At 45.1% G+C, this 13,229-nt stretch overlaps 1 protein-coding gene across 3 annotated transcripts in view; it reads left to right on the top strand.

The window, feature by feature from the left end:
• Positions 1-2,121: 2,121 nt before the first annotated feature.
• Positions 2,122-13,229, top strand: part of ITIH5 (inter-alpha-trypsin inhibitor heavy chain 5) — a 106,786-nt gene continuing 95,678 nt past the window's right edge. For 2 of the 3 annotated variants that reach the window (XM_070055768.1, XM_002717611.5), the window contains exon 1: positions 2,122-2,338. In XM_070055768.1, the coding sequence (XP_069911869.1) occupies positions 2,249-2,338 (90 nt within the window). In that variant the 5' untranslated portion in view covers positions 2,122-2,248. The remainder of the gene's footprint in view (positions 2,339-13,229) is intronic. The other variant, XM_070055769.1, reaches the window with a different exon arrangement.

The following is a 13,229-nucleotide window of genomic DNA, read 5'->3' on the forward strand; positions in this document are numbered from 1 at the left end:
GCCCAAGTCTTTGGGCCTCTGTACCTGTGTGGGAGACCTGGGAAAAGCTCCTGGCTCTTGGCTTCAGATTGGTGCAGCTCTGGCTGTTGCGGCCAGTTGGGGAGTGAACCAGAAGATGGACGACCTCTCTCTATCTGCCTCTCCTTCTCTCTGTGTGTAATTACTACTGCTGCCTCCTTTCAAATAACCAGGCTTCATCTAATTCAATTTTTAGTCCACAAAAAATCCTGACTTTTGAATATTTGGGATTACTCCCCTTATTTAAAAATGAGGACAGAACATGCAGGCGGTTTGCTGCAAGTGCTTGAAGTGGTTTTGTTTTGGAAACCTTGTTGGGTCAGCTATAGTTACTTGATTGTATGCTTTTTAATTAGTCAGAGGTTAGGCTATTCCATGACTGCTAATGACAAAGATTCTCCTTTCATTTTCACACTAGCAACAAGCTTTCTGAACCTCTCCTACTTTCTTTGTTGAACAGCCTTTCAACAAGAGTAAATAAAAATATTTGAAGAAAACAAATCATTCTCCACAAATGAGCACATCTGCTGTTTTCGTTTTCAGGACTTTTCCCAGTGCCCATGCATATAAGATGTATTTATTTATTTGAAAGTCAGAGTTACACAGAGAGAGAAGGAGAGGCAGAGAGAGAGAGAGAGAGAGAGGTCTTCCATCAGTTGGTTCACCCCTCAATTGGCCGCAACAGCCGGAGCCAGGAGTTTCTTCCAGGTCTCCCAGGCGGGTGCAGGGGCCCAAGGACTTAGGCCATCTTGTACTGCTTTCCCAGGCCATAGCAGAGGCCTGGATCAGAAGTGGAGCAGCTGGAACTTGAACCGGTATCCATATGGGATGTCAGCACTGCAGGCAGCGGCTTTACCTGCTACACCACAGCGCCGGCCCCTGTGTTTTTATCTAAATACAATTGTACTGTGTGGCTGTGGCTTTGAGATCCACTTTTCTCCTTTGGAGTACACAGTCAACATTTCCGTATTGCTATAATTCATCGTATCTCAGGGGCTAGCTCAGCCACTATCTGGGTTCCTCATGTCCCTGTTCTTGGCCTTTGAGGTCTATTACTCACCTCATCTGTTTAGGTGGAATTGTCATGGAGACATCAAATCGTCCCCGTGGCAACTGCGTTCTGGAAGATGAAATAAACAAGCAGCTCCAGGTATCTTATGTATCCACTAGACAAAAAGATGTCACTGGGACTTGTTGGTAGATGCTTGTACCTACGGCAGGATGAAAATGTCACCAACAGTTTGTAACTAAGATGTACGATAACATTTGCCCTTATAATAAATAGCATTTGGGGCTGGCGCTGTGGCACAGTGGGTTAACGCCCTGGCCTGAAGCGCCAACATCCCACGTGGACACTAGTTCAAGTCCCGGCTGCTCCACTTCCGATCCAGCTCCCTGCTATGGCCTGGGAAGGCAGTAGAGATGGCCCAAGTCCTTGGGCCCCTGCACCCACGTGGGAGACCCGAAAGAAGCTCCTGGCTCCTGGCTCCTGGCTTCAGATAGGCGCAGCTTCGGCTGTTGCGGTCAATTGGGGAGCGAAACAACAGATGGAAGACCTCTCTCTCTCTCTCTGTGCCTCTTCTCTGTGTAACTCTGACTTTCAAATAAATAATCTTTAAAAAAATAGCATAAAAATTAAGGGTACTACCACACCTTGTGCTTATGCCAGCACAGGATCAAGGGGACAATATTGCTGGTACTCTTTGCATCAGAGGTAGTTGTCCTCTGGCCAGAAGGAACAGGGTCTCCTGTTGGCTTCAGGTTATTAGGGGAGGGAGGGCAGACTGTACACGGAAGGCCAGCCTGGCCTTTCCCGCGTTCTCCGGAGACAGAAATCAACCAAGTCCACCTTGCCGGAAAGGTAGAAAGGATTGAGGGAAAGAGGGTGGCAGGTGGAAACGGAGCAGGAGGCTCCACAGAGGAGGAGTCTGGTTCCTTATCAGGATGGGAGGGCAGGGAAGAGGTCCCGCGGGGCCAGCCGAGGTGGCCCCAGCTGTGCGCGCGCTACACGGGCGGCCTGGCTCGGACTCTCGCTGGCGGAGGCGAGGGCGGGGCCTCAGGGGTGGGGGCTCATGGAGGCCGGGTCCAGGGTGAGCGGGCGATGCCTGAGGAGGCGGGGCCTCGGGGAGGCGGGGCTGCAGCAAGTCCTGCAGCTGCCAGAGCGCTCTGAGCGTTGTGCCCTGCGCGTCCCGTCCGGCTCCCAGTGCGGTCGCCGCGCTCTCGCCCAGCCATGCTCCTGCTGCTGGGGCTGTGCCTGGGGATGCCCCTCTGCGCGGGGTTGCAGGAAGAGGCGCGGAGATGGGGTGACACTTCGGAGCAAGTAAGTGGGAGAGCCCGAGGGAGCCAGGGAGCCCGGGCGCAGCTGGGATCCCTTCCCTCCTCATCCCCAGGCCCCGTGGCTTGTGGACAGCGTCCCCCTGACGGGTCCTGGATGTGAAGGAAGGAGGCATCACCTTCCCTCTCCTTCCCCCTAGTCGCTGGCCCCTGCTTCTGCCCGGGAGTTTCTCCACCGATTGAGTCACTTGCGGATCCCTTCTGCACCCTATGCTCGGGTCTTCTGCAGAATTGTGCCTGGGACCTCCAAGTTCTGCAGACTAAGTGTTCTTCGTGGCTCTTGTTATCTGTGCGCATTGCTGCCGGTCGTTTTGTGAACTCCCCGAGTTCCTTACAAGTTTTCTTCTCCACCACGTGTGTGTGTGTGTGTGTGTGTGTGCGGGGGGAGGGGGGTAGTCTGTTGTGACTGTTGCTCCTAGCTCATGCGGGAGAAAGGCCAGTCTGGGAAAAGTTCCAAACTCCCGGAAGGCTCCGCTTTTCCCATCTGAAAACTAGAGAATACGAATTTTTCCATTCGGTTCTTATCAACGATTCGTCAGTTAAACGTGGCTACCGGGTCGCGCCAGCACCTAGAATCAAAGCGGATGGCAGTTCTGCTGGTTGAAATTGGGTACATCTGCCAGGACTTGCGTTTTAAAGGGCTTTGTCCACAGGTGAACAGATCCTGTGCACGTGCAATCTCTAGGAAAGCTCTTTGAAAACCGCACATCAAACTCATACAAAAATGATTGCAAAGATCTTGCGTGAGAAATGGCTATCGCCATTACACAGTGCGGTCCACACACACCGTCATGTAAATGATATTTAAATTGTTTAGCCTAAAGCATGTTTTCGCCTGATGGGACAGAGAGGTTAGTAGGCATGCCACTTTGCTGCTTTTCAGCCCCATGTTTCCAAGGGCAGATCTGGAAGATGGAACCTGCCTGCTTGTCAAATGGTTATTTTCATGCTACCTCTTTTAACTTGCTTATCTGTAAAATGGAAGTCAGTGCAGTTCTCCTTCAGAGTTATCAGAAGGAAAATCTGCTAAAAGTTCCAGGAGGCTTCATGGCAGTGTAGGGAAAGTGCAGCCTTGGGATTCAGAGAGACAGGCTGGATTCCTCTGTCTCTTCCAGTTCTAGCCACAGCACGGAGGACAGCTCCTTTTGGCAACACTTGTAAGGATTCAGCGAGTTTGTGTGAAGGCACAGGTATACAGTGGGCACTCAGTAAATGGTAGATGTTTTAGTAAGTGGAGAAGGGCATTGGCGTTGGGTTTGATGCCAGGTTCCTTGGAGATGAGTCCTGATTCGGTCACTCACCAGCTCCTTGGGTACCTCAATGTCCTCTTCTGCAGATTATGGAAAAGCAATGGGGCTGTGAGGATGGAAGGAGTTAATATACCTAGTGTGCCTAGCGCAGGCTCAGCCCCTCTGTTAGCTGTGGCTGGTAGGCTTCTGCAGCAGGAGCCTTGAGGAAAGGAATGTGGGGTAAAGATATGGAGACTTTGTTGAGGGGTGGAGGGAGGAGAGTGTGGGAAGAACTGGAAACAAAGATTCTGTTTATGAACTAGGAGGACAGATGAAAGCTCTAAGGTCCCCAAGTCCAAGGAGGTTTAACCCTCTCAGCTTCTCTCCTTGGAAAAACACAAATTTGATCCATGCTGTCTTCAATCCACAGCAGTATTTATTTATCTGGGGTGGCAGTGGGGAGAGTAAGGTTCAATGAAAATTTGCAATCATACCTTTTAGCCCTAGGTTTTTAATTTTTTATTTTAAAATTTTCTTTTTAAAGCTTATTTTAAAAGTTTTCTTTTTGGCATAGATCTTAAGAGCACAGGCTCCAGAACCAGACTTTGTGGGTTCAAATCCTGGCTCAGCACTTACTGGGAGTTACTTAATGTCTGTAAGCCTCTATCTCTGAACAAGGGTGATGAGATTAAAGGATTTAATTAAAGCCTTTTAACTAAAAGAATTTTGGAGAGTGAAAGAACTAACATACTTAAATCTTGGAACAGAACTTGGGAATGTAGTTAATGTTCTATTCTCCATAATTATGGTCTTCAAAGTTCTATGTAAACTTAATTTTAAAATTGAGCACAAGTTTCTTAAGTAATTAAGTAAGGAAGGGGAGGAGGCATTTAGCATAGTTGTTAAGACACCACTTGGAATGCTTGTATCCCATATTAGAACCCTGGGATTGAGTCCTAGCTCTGCTTCAGACTTTAGCTTCCAGCTAACGTGTACCCTGGGAGGCAGCAGGGTGATGGCAGCAGGTACTTGGGTTCCTGCCACTCAAGTGGGCAACCTCAAATGAGTTCCTGGCACTTGGCTTCAGTGTGACACAGCCCTGGTGTTTGCAGGCATTTGAGGAGTAAACCAGTGGATAGAAGATCACTTTCATTTTTTTTTTAACAGGTAGAGTTAGACAGTGAGAGAGAGAGAGAGAGACAGAGAGAAAGGTCTTCCTTCCGTTGGTTCACCCCCTAAATGGCTGCTACAGCTGGCGTGCTGTGCTCATCCGCAGCCAGGAGCCAGGTGCTTCCTCCTGGTCTCCCATGCGGGTGCAGGGGCCCAAGCACTTGGGCCATCCTCTACTGCCCTCCAGGGCCACAGCAGAGAGCTGGACTGGAAGAGGAGCAACCAGGACTAGAACCCGGCACCCATATTGGATGCTGGTGCCGCAGGCAGAGGATTAACCAAGTGAGTCACGGTGCTGGCCCCGAAGATCACTCCCTATCCTTGTCTCTCCTTGCCTCTCTGCCTTCCAAATACATAAATGTAAACAAACCGATAAATTTAAATATAACAAGATATTATATTTGAAGGTAGCTGAATATGTCTATTATGTTGCAGTATAATTTACTTTTGTCATTTACCTTTCATTGGAAATATACCAATAATACCTTAGATTCAGTTCCTCCCTCCAACCCTTACTGTCAGCCTGCCAGTAAATATTATTATTCACAGTGGAGTGATTATGAAGAGTAGTGGTTTTGCAATCTTCAGTGTGCAAAAGTCATTCAGAGAGTTCACAGATTCCCAGGGTCCACTCCAGTCTACGTAGATCCATTGGGCTTGGGGTGGGCATCTTGATGATTCTAATGTAGGTGATGCACAAACTACACTTTGGATAGCATCATTTTCAGGATTTCAGTCTTTCAGGAGACTAGTGTTGTAGAGGAAATCTCCTTGGATAAAGTCAGTCTGCTGCTTTGTGTGCTTTGTAAGTTTCCAGTTTATGATTCCTTCAAATAAGCTTAGCTGTATTCATGTTATTCCAAAAGCAATTTGAAGTTTACAAAATAGTAATAGCCACTGGTTACTGAGTGTCCCTTATGTCCCACAGAGCTTGCTAAGGGCTTTATGTAAAGGTAATAAGAAGAAGTAAAGTGTTATGGCTCATAGCACTCAAGTCGAGCCAGACTGCCTGGGTTCAAGTGCGGGCTCCAGCACTTACTGGCTGCATGTACTTGGGCATGTACTACTTACCCAGGTCTCAGTCTTCACATCTGTGAGATAGAGTGGTTTGTAACTCCTACCTCAGGCAGGGATGCCTCTGGGTTTCAGGAAGGGAGTAAAGTTTCTACAATGTGCAGGGCCCTACTCAAGAACACGAATATCAAATTGTGACTACCATATTAGATACTAAAGTGAGCATCTATTTAGAATGAGAAACAATGCATTAAAAATTATATCTTTGGATAATCTGACAAATCCTACAAATATCGTCCATTTTTCGGGGCCTGTGACAAGTCATAGATTCTGAAACTTATATTTTCTTAGCTTTTAAGTGATAATAATAGGACATTCAATAAAAATAGTTAACCCTGTTATATGCTATTATGGTTGCATGAAGATTAAATGAGTAAACTGAGGCACAGCATTCGCAGGTATTAAGCACTAAGGTTGTATTAGCTCTTTTCAATATTTCTGTGCATCGTAGCTAAAGCTGTGACCACCACCTCAGTCTCAGTGTGCTTTATAAAAGATAGGGAGGCCCACCCAGGGGAAGTGACACACCAAAGTTACTCTGTACACAGCCTGGATTGGTGCCCAGCTCTACTGACTGCCAAAGCTGGAGCTCTCCATGAATTCTCCAGATAACAGACCACATACAGATTTATAATTTAGTTTAATTTGTCTAAATACAATTTTTATTTGCAGCTCCAGCCACATAGATAGCGTAGCTCCTGGTCCATAGACCAATACCTACTTGTCATCATTCAAACACCTCTTGTGACAAAACTAATTTCCTGAAAGAGAAATTCGGGATTTTTAATTTCTTGTAAATTCCCACTCAGAAATCTTTGCATTTGGATGAAAAAAAAATGGAGACTTAAGACAACTATTTTTTTTTAGCTCTTTTAAAAAGAAAACCAGATCCCTCAGTAATGTCTCCCTTATGTGCACAGATATGATTGTTCAAATGGAATTGGAGAGTTGAATGGGGAAGGAGGATGTTGTGGGAGAAATTCCAGGGATTTTCTCACTCCTCAAACAGCCATAGCTTGTTTCCTGGGGGCGGAGAAGGGTGGGGGAGTCCTGGCAACTGGGTGATGAGTTGTATGCAGCTTCGTGTTCCTAACTAGCTCCCTCCCTGAAGTTTTGCGTGCTAAGATTTAAGAAAGCTTTGTTTAATGTGCTGTCAGAATGTGGTCAGTACTGCCTGCAATGCTTCAGTATCTGAGGAAGAGCAAGGCTGATTCAGGAGGATGTGCACATTGGATGAAGACCTGGATTTTTTTTGGGGGGGGGGGAGGCAAAGGGAAGTGGCGTCCTGAACCACTACATTATTTTCTCCAAGCAAAGTCTATTTCTCTTATTTTTTGATAAAAGCAACAGGGCAGCCTAAGGCCAATTTATTTTTAACTTTAATCTCCTGATTGGTGTTTGCTTGAAATTTTAGTTCAAATTTGAAATTTCTTCTTCCATCCCTGAGGTGATAGGCACCCCGTATTGCAAATGGTTAACAGCTGAATAACTTGCAGAAACATTATTCCAAAGGAAGAAAAGTTTTGTGTGGGTGGTATAGAATTACCTAATTGGGACTATTCCCACACTAACTACTTTCCACGCAGATGATGAATGGCATCTCAAGTGACTTTCCAGCATCTAGCCTTGGTTTTGTTCCAGGTCATTAAGGTGGCTTTCTAAGGTAACAGACTCTTTTGGTGCTGGGTCTTGGGTTCAGAATGTTAGCATGTCCTCGGAAGAATGGGACCAATTGGCAGATTGAGTTCCCACGGGGAACTCAACAGGAGCTCAGAACTTTAGTCCATTGGGGAAGTTCTGTTGAGGCTGGCCTAACTGTAGCATCTCTTGGCCTGTAATGGGACCTAGAGCCATGGACCCAGTAATAGAGCTCAAAAAAATAGAGATACACTCTGCCTTTACCTGTCTTTCTATCAACCTGAGTCACGAAAGCATCCAACCCAGAGGGACTAAGTGTCCCTCCAGGCACATTCTTTCTCCTTGATGGACTCTGGGAATATTTTAAGGGCATTCATTTTTCTCCCTTTGACACTGTGGTAGATCCTAGAGGAAAACAGAAGCTCTATTGCTCAAATGCAAACATTGAAGCAGCACTTGCAAAACTTTGAAATCTACAGTTGTACTGATTGACAGTGGGATGGACAGGGGGATGTGAAACTCCACAGGCCTGGTGTCACAGAGGTGCAAAGGAAACCTTATTTTCTGGTTCCAAATGCTGCTTGGTCCATGGGAGGTAAAGAGGCAGTGGCAGGTGTATGAGCTGAGTATTTCTGAGCATAGTTCCTGTCCGCAGCTGATTCTCTTTAACCCTCTTTATCCCTTTCATCCCACCCCAGCAAACATCCACACAGTCAGTTCTAGACGTATCTCCATCACAAAGACTTTTTGGTCACTCAAGAATACAGTGAAGTCCCTTTTTTCCCATTTTCTTTCTAATGTAAAATTTACCTGGGCCGGCGTTGTAGCCTAGTGGGTAAAACCGCTGCCTGCAGTACTGACATCCCATATGGGCACCGGTTCAAGTCCCGGCTGCTCCACTTCCAATCCAGCTCTCTGCTATGGCCTGGGAAAGCAGTATAAGATGGCCCAAGTGCTTGGGTCCCTGCAACCATGTGGGAGACTGGGAAGAAGCTCCTAGATCCTGACTTTGGATCAGCGCAGCTCTGGCCATTGCAGTCAGTTGGAGAGTGAATCAGCAGATGGAAGACTGACCTCTCTCTCTCCACCTCTCCTTCTCTCTCTGTGTAACTCTGACGTTTAAATAAATAAATAAATCTTTACAAAAAAAAAAAAAAAGAAAAAAATTACCTTGTCTATTATGTTATCTTGAATATATACAAACACATATACATACAAATGCTTATGTATGTTGAAGTTAAGTGATATGGTCCTTGATATTGAATATTGTGGCTTATTTATTTATTTGAAAGGCAGAGTTATAGAGATAGAGGGAGAGACAGAGAGAGATCTTCCATCCTCTGGTTCACTCCTCAGATGGCGCCGAGAGCTGTGGTTGGGCCAAGCTGAAGCTGGGAGCCTGGAATTCCATCTAGATCTCCCACAGGGTGGTGGGAGCCAAGCACTTGGGCCATCTTCCACTCCTTTCCCAGGCACACTAGCAGGGAGCTGGATAAGAAGTGGAGCAGCTGGGACTCAAACCAGCACTCTAATGGGAGGCCAGCTTAACCTGCTGCAACATTGTGGCATGTCTTTCTTATCAAATATTGTGGTTTGATGCTGGATAAAGAAGTTCAGCTTGCTGGATCCAAAGAATCCTATTTGAGCCATCTCTTAAGTCTAGGATTTTAGGCCCCAAGCAAGTGGGTAGAAGCTCTATGGTGAATATACCAGGAGGGCTGGAAGTCTGCTATTTCTCTGTCCCCAAGTCCTGCCTCCAGTTTCTTATAAAGCAACGGGAAAGCACCCAAACAATTAAAAAAGGAACAGGAATTCCTAACTAAAAAAGGATGGTGGCATTGGTGCCATTTCTACTTCCATTTCTAACTGGCACCAGGAAATCTGTGTGCACCAGGATGTTTTGCACGTGGGTCAGCCTGAGTTTAAACTGGGACTGAAGTGTAGCCATCAGAATCCCCAGAGACGTCAGATAGTCATCTCAAAAATGAAAAACCAACTTCTCTCCTTCTGCTCAAAGCTTGCTCACTTTCTTGGAAAATCTACTTTACAAGGGAGGAAGCTTCAAAGAAAATCCTTTAGCTCAACCCCAGAACTTAATACCACAGAGGGGCTGGGCTTGCCCTCTGATGGCGGTTGTTACAGGTGGTCCCCAACCTACTCCACAAGTTTAAGGAGGGGAAAGGCGCCAAATGAACCTGCAGAGCTGGTGAGGAATTTTCCCAGCATCTTTCCCCTGGCTCTCCTATGTGGGCTTCCCATACAGCTCACCTCATTTTAGAAATCAGAAAACAGCCTCCTCCTGAGTATTGTTTGACTCTTCTTTGGAGACAGGGTTGGTTGTCAAGCTAAACCCTGTACTATTTCACTCTCTTTTCATTCTATCAAGTAGAACACCCTAGGATGGCTCAGGATTATAATATCTGCAGGTCAATAGTGTGCATTTTTCTTTTCCTCAGGGGAGAGAGGCGAAAGAATGGGGTTAAAAGATTTTCTATTATAGTGTCAATTTTCAGAATGAAAGTATGTTCATCATTGTTTTCTGCTACGGAAGTAATATATGCTAACTTATCAAAAGCAGAGGTAATACACATTCTGCAACTAAAAACATGTATACTCGGGGCTGGCGCTGTGGTGCAGTGGGTTAATGCCCTGGCCTGAAGTGCTGGCAACCCATATGGGCGCCGGTTCAAGTCCTGGCTGCTCCACTTCCCATCCAGCTCTCTGCTATGGCCTGGGAAAGCAGTGGAAGATGGTCCAAGTGCTTGTGCCCCTTCATCCACGTGGGAGATCCGGCTCCTGGCTTCAGATTGGCACAGCTCTGGCCATTGCAGCCAACTGGGGAGTGAACCATTGGATGGAAGACCTCTCTCTCTCTGCCTCTCTTTCTCTCTGTGTAATGCTGACTTTCAAATAAATAAATCTAAAACAGAACAAAACAAAACAAAAAAATGTATACTCACAAAAATGGGATCATGTTGAATATAGCGTCTTGTTATCTGCTTCAGTACTTTTCAATGTGTTGTGAATATATCTGTCAGGGTAGGCTAGGATGTGCTGGTGTGACAAACCAGCCTCAATTTCTTAAATAGCAAGCTTCTATTTCTTGCCCATACAGCTTGTCTGTTTTGGGTTGGCACGGGAGCAAATATGCACACTGCAGTCACTCGTGAATTTGGGCTTGTTGGAGCAGCTCCCACTTAAATATTGCTAATTACTGTGCCAGAGGGAGAAGAGTTGTGGAGAATCCAACATCTGCAATTTGATACTTGTCCCAGAAGTGATGGATGCTACTTAACATTCATCACTTACTGACCAGACCGAGTTACATGGCCCCACCTACCCACAAGAGGGTAAATGCTCCTGACAGAGAGCTAGAAAAATATTTGGTGCACAACATTGAAACCCAGGAAAATGAACATCTGTTGATATCATAAATATAGATATACATCAGTATTTTTCTTTTTTAAAAAGATTTATTTTTGTTTATTTGAAAGGCAGAGTTACAAAGAGGAGGAGGAGGTGGAGGAGAGAGATATCTTCCATCTGTTGGTTCACTCCCCAAATGGCCTCAATGGCTGGGGCTGGGACAGGCTGAAGCCAGGAGCCCAGAGCTTTCTCCAGGTCTCCCCTGTGGGTGCAAGGGCCGAAGCACTTGGGCCATCTCTCGATGCTTTCCCAGGTGCATTAGCAGGGAGCTGGATCAGGAGTGGAGCAGCCAGGTCTTGAACCGGTGTCCATGTAGAATGCCAGTGTCCCAGGCAGAGGCTTAACCTGCTATACCACAATGCCGGCCCCTGCACCATGATTTTCAACAGCTGTGTTGAAATTAATCAATGTATCATGATGTATTTAACTGAACTTTTTTCTTTAAAGATTTATGTATTTATTTGAAAGTAAGAGTTACAGAGAGAGAGGGAGAAACAGACAGATGTGCTGGTGTAACAAACCTCAATTTCTTAAGTAGCAAGTTGCAGAGAGAGAGAGAGAGAGAAAATATTCTATCCACTGGTTCACTTCCCAGATGGCTGCAGTGGCCAGTGCTGGGCCAAGCTGAAGCCAGGAGCCTGGAGCTTCATCTGGGTCTCCCACGTGAATGACAGGGTCCCAGACTCTTGGGTCATCCTCTGCTACTTTCCCAGGCCAGTAGCAAGGAGCTAGATAGGAAGTGGAGCAACTGGCACATGATCTCATGCCCACAGGCAGCAGTTTTACCCACTATGCCACAACACCAGCCTTTAACAAAACTACTTTTAAAGGATGTTCTAGGCTGTTTCCAATTATGAGCAATTGTTTGAAAAGTTGCAAAGAATGTTCTTGTTCATTAAATTTTTTCTACTGGTTTCCCCCACATTTTTTTTTGTAAGCAGAATTTATAAATTAAAAAAATATGCTTACTAGTGAGAATATAAAATGTTAATCTATTTGAAAAATAGTTTGGTAGTTTCTTAAAAAGTTCCATTTACCATATGTCATAGGAATCTCATTTCTAGGAAAACAGAAAACATATTTCCAACACAAAGGATTGCTTGTGAGAGTTCATTCACTGTTCATTCAGGTTCTATATTATTCATTATAAACAAAAGGTGGAAGTAGCCCAAATGTCCATCAACTGTGAGTAGATAAAATATAGTACTGTATGTCCAGACAATGAAATATTATTCAGACATAGAAATGAATGAATCACTTATACATGCTGTAACATGGATGAACCCTGAAAACATTACACTAAATGAAAAAGGTCACATGATATGAAATACTCAGAAATGGGCAAAGCCATGAGACAGAGCAGATTAGCGGTTGCCCAAGACTGCGGTCATGGGGAGACTGGGAGACGGTAGCTAAACAGTTTCAGGATTACTTCTTGGGGTAATGAAAATATTCTAAATTGATGTGGTAATGATTACACAACTCTGGATATATAGTAAACAACATTTGTGTATTTTCAATGAATAAATTTTATTGTGTGTAAATTATAGCTCATAAAACAGTTTTGAAAATATGCATAGTGTCTAAGCATAGTTTTCAAGTTTTGATCTACATTGTCAAATTGCCCTCCAAAATATAAAATGTAGTACTTGTAGCATTAACATTTTACATTTCTGTTATTTAAACAGAGATTTGTCAAGAGTAATGTTCAACAACCATTAAGACATTTGCTTTTTAATTAAAACATGTTCCTTGCCCTTTAAAGATTTTTACTAATTTGAAAGAGGGAGGGGGGGTAGAGGGGAGAGGGAAGGAAGGAGGGAGGGAGGGAGAGAAAGACAGAAAGAGAGAGAGAGAGAGATCTTCCATGCACCCATGCACTGGTTTACTCTCTCCAAATGCCCACAACAACCAGGCCTGGGCCAGGCTGAAGCCAGGAGCCTAGACCTCAGCCTGAGTCTCTCATATGAGTGCCATGAACTCTAGAACTAACTTGAACCCAACGTCATTACCTCCCAGGGCGCGCATTAACAGGAAGCTGCAGTTGTAAGTGGAGCTGGAACTTAAACTCAGGGACTGCAACATAGGATGCAGGCATCCCAAGAGATATCTTAGCCACAGTACCAAACACTAACCCCACTGAGAGTTTTCAAGTAATCTGGAGGGGACTGATTAATTATTAACGTGATTTTTTAAGATAAAAAGATGATTTGAGTACCTTCCCATATCCCTTTTCTGCAATAAAATAAAGCAAACAATCCAGAAAAAGACACAATAAGAAAAATCAAGGTAAGTCCAATTTTGCTTGCAGAATTTTTCCTGGCATTTTTGAGTTGAATA

Source organism: Oryctolagus cuniculus, chromosome 13, assembly GCF_964237555.1.
Source record: "Oryctolagus cuniculus chromosome 13, mOryCun1.1, whole genome shotgun sequence".
Taxonomy (NCBI): domain Eukaryota; kingdom Metazoa; phylum Chordata; class Mammalia; order Lagomorpha; family Leporidae; genus Oryctolagus; species Oryctolagus cuniculus.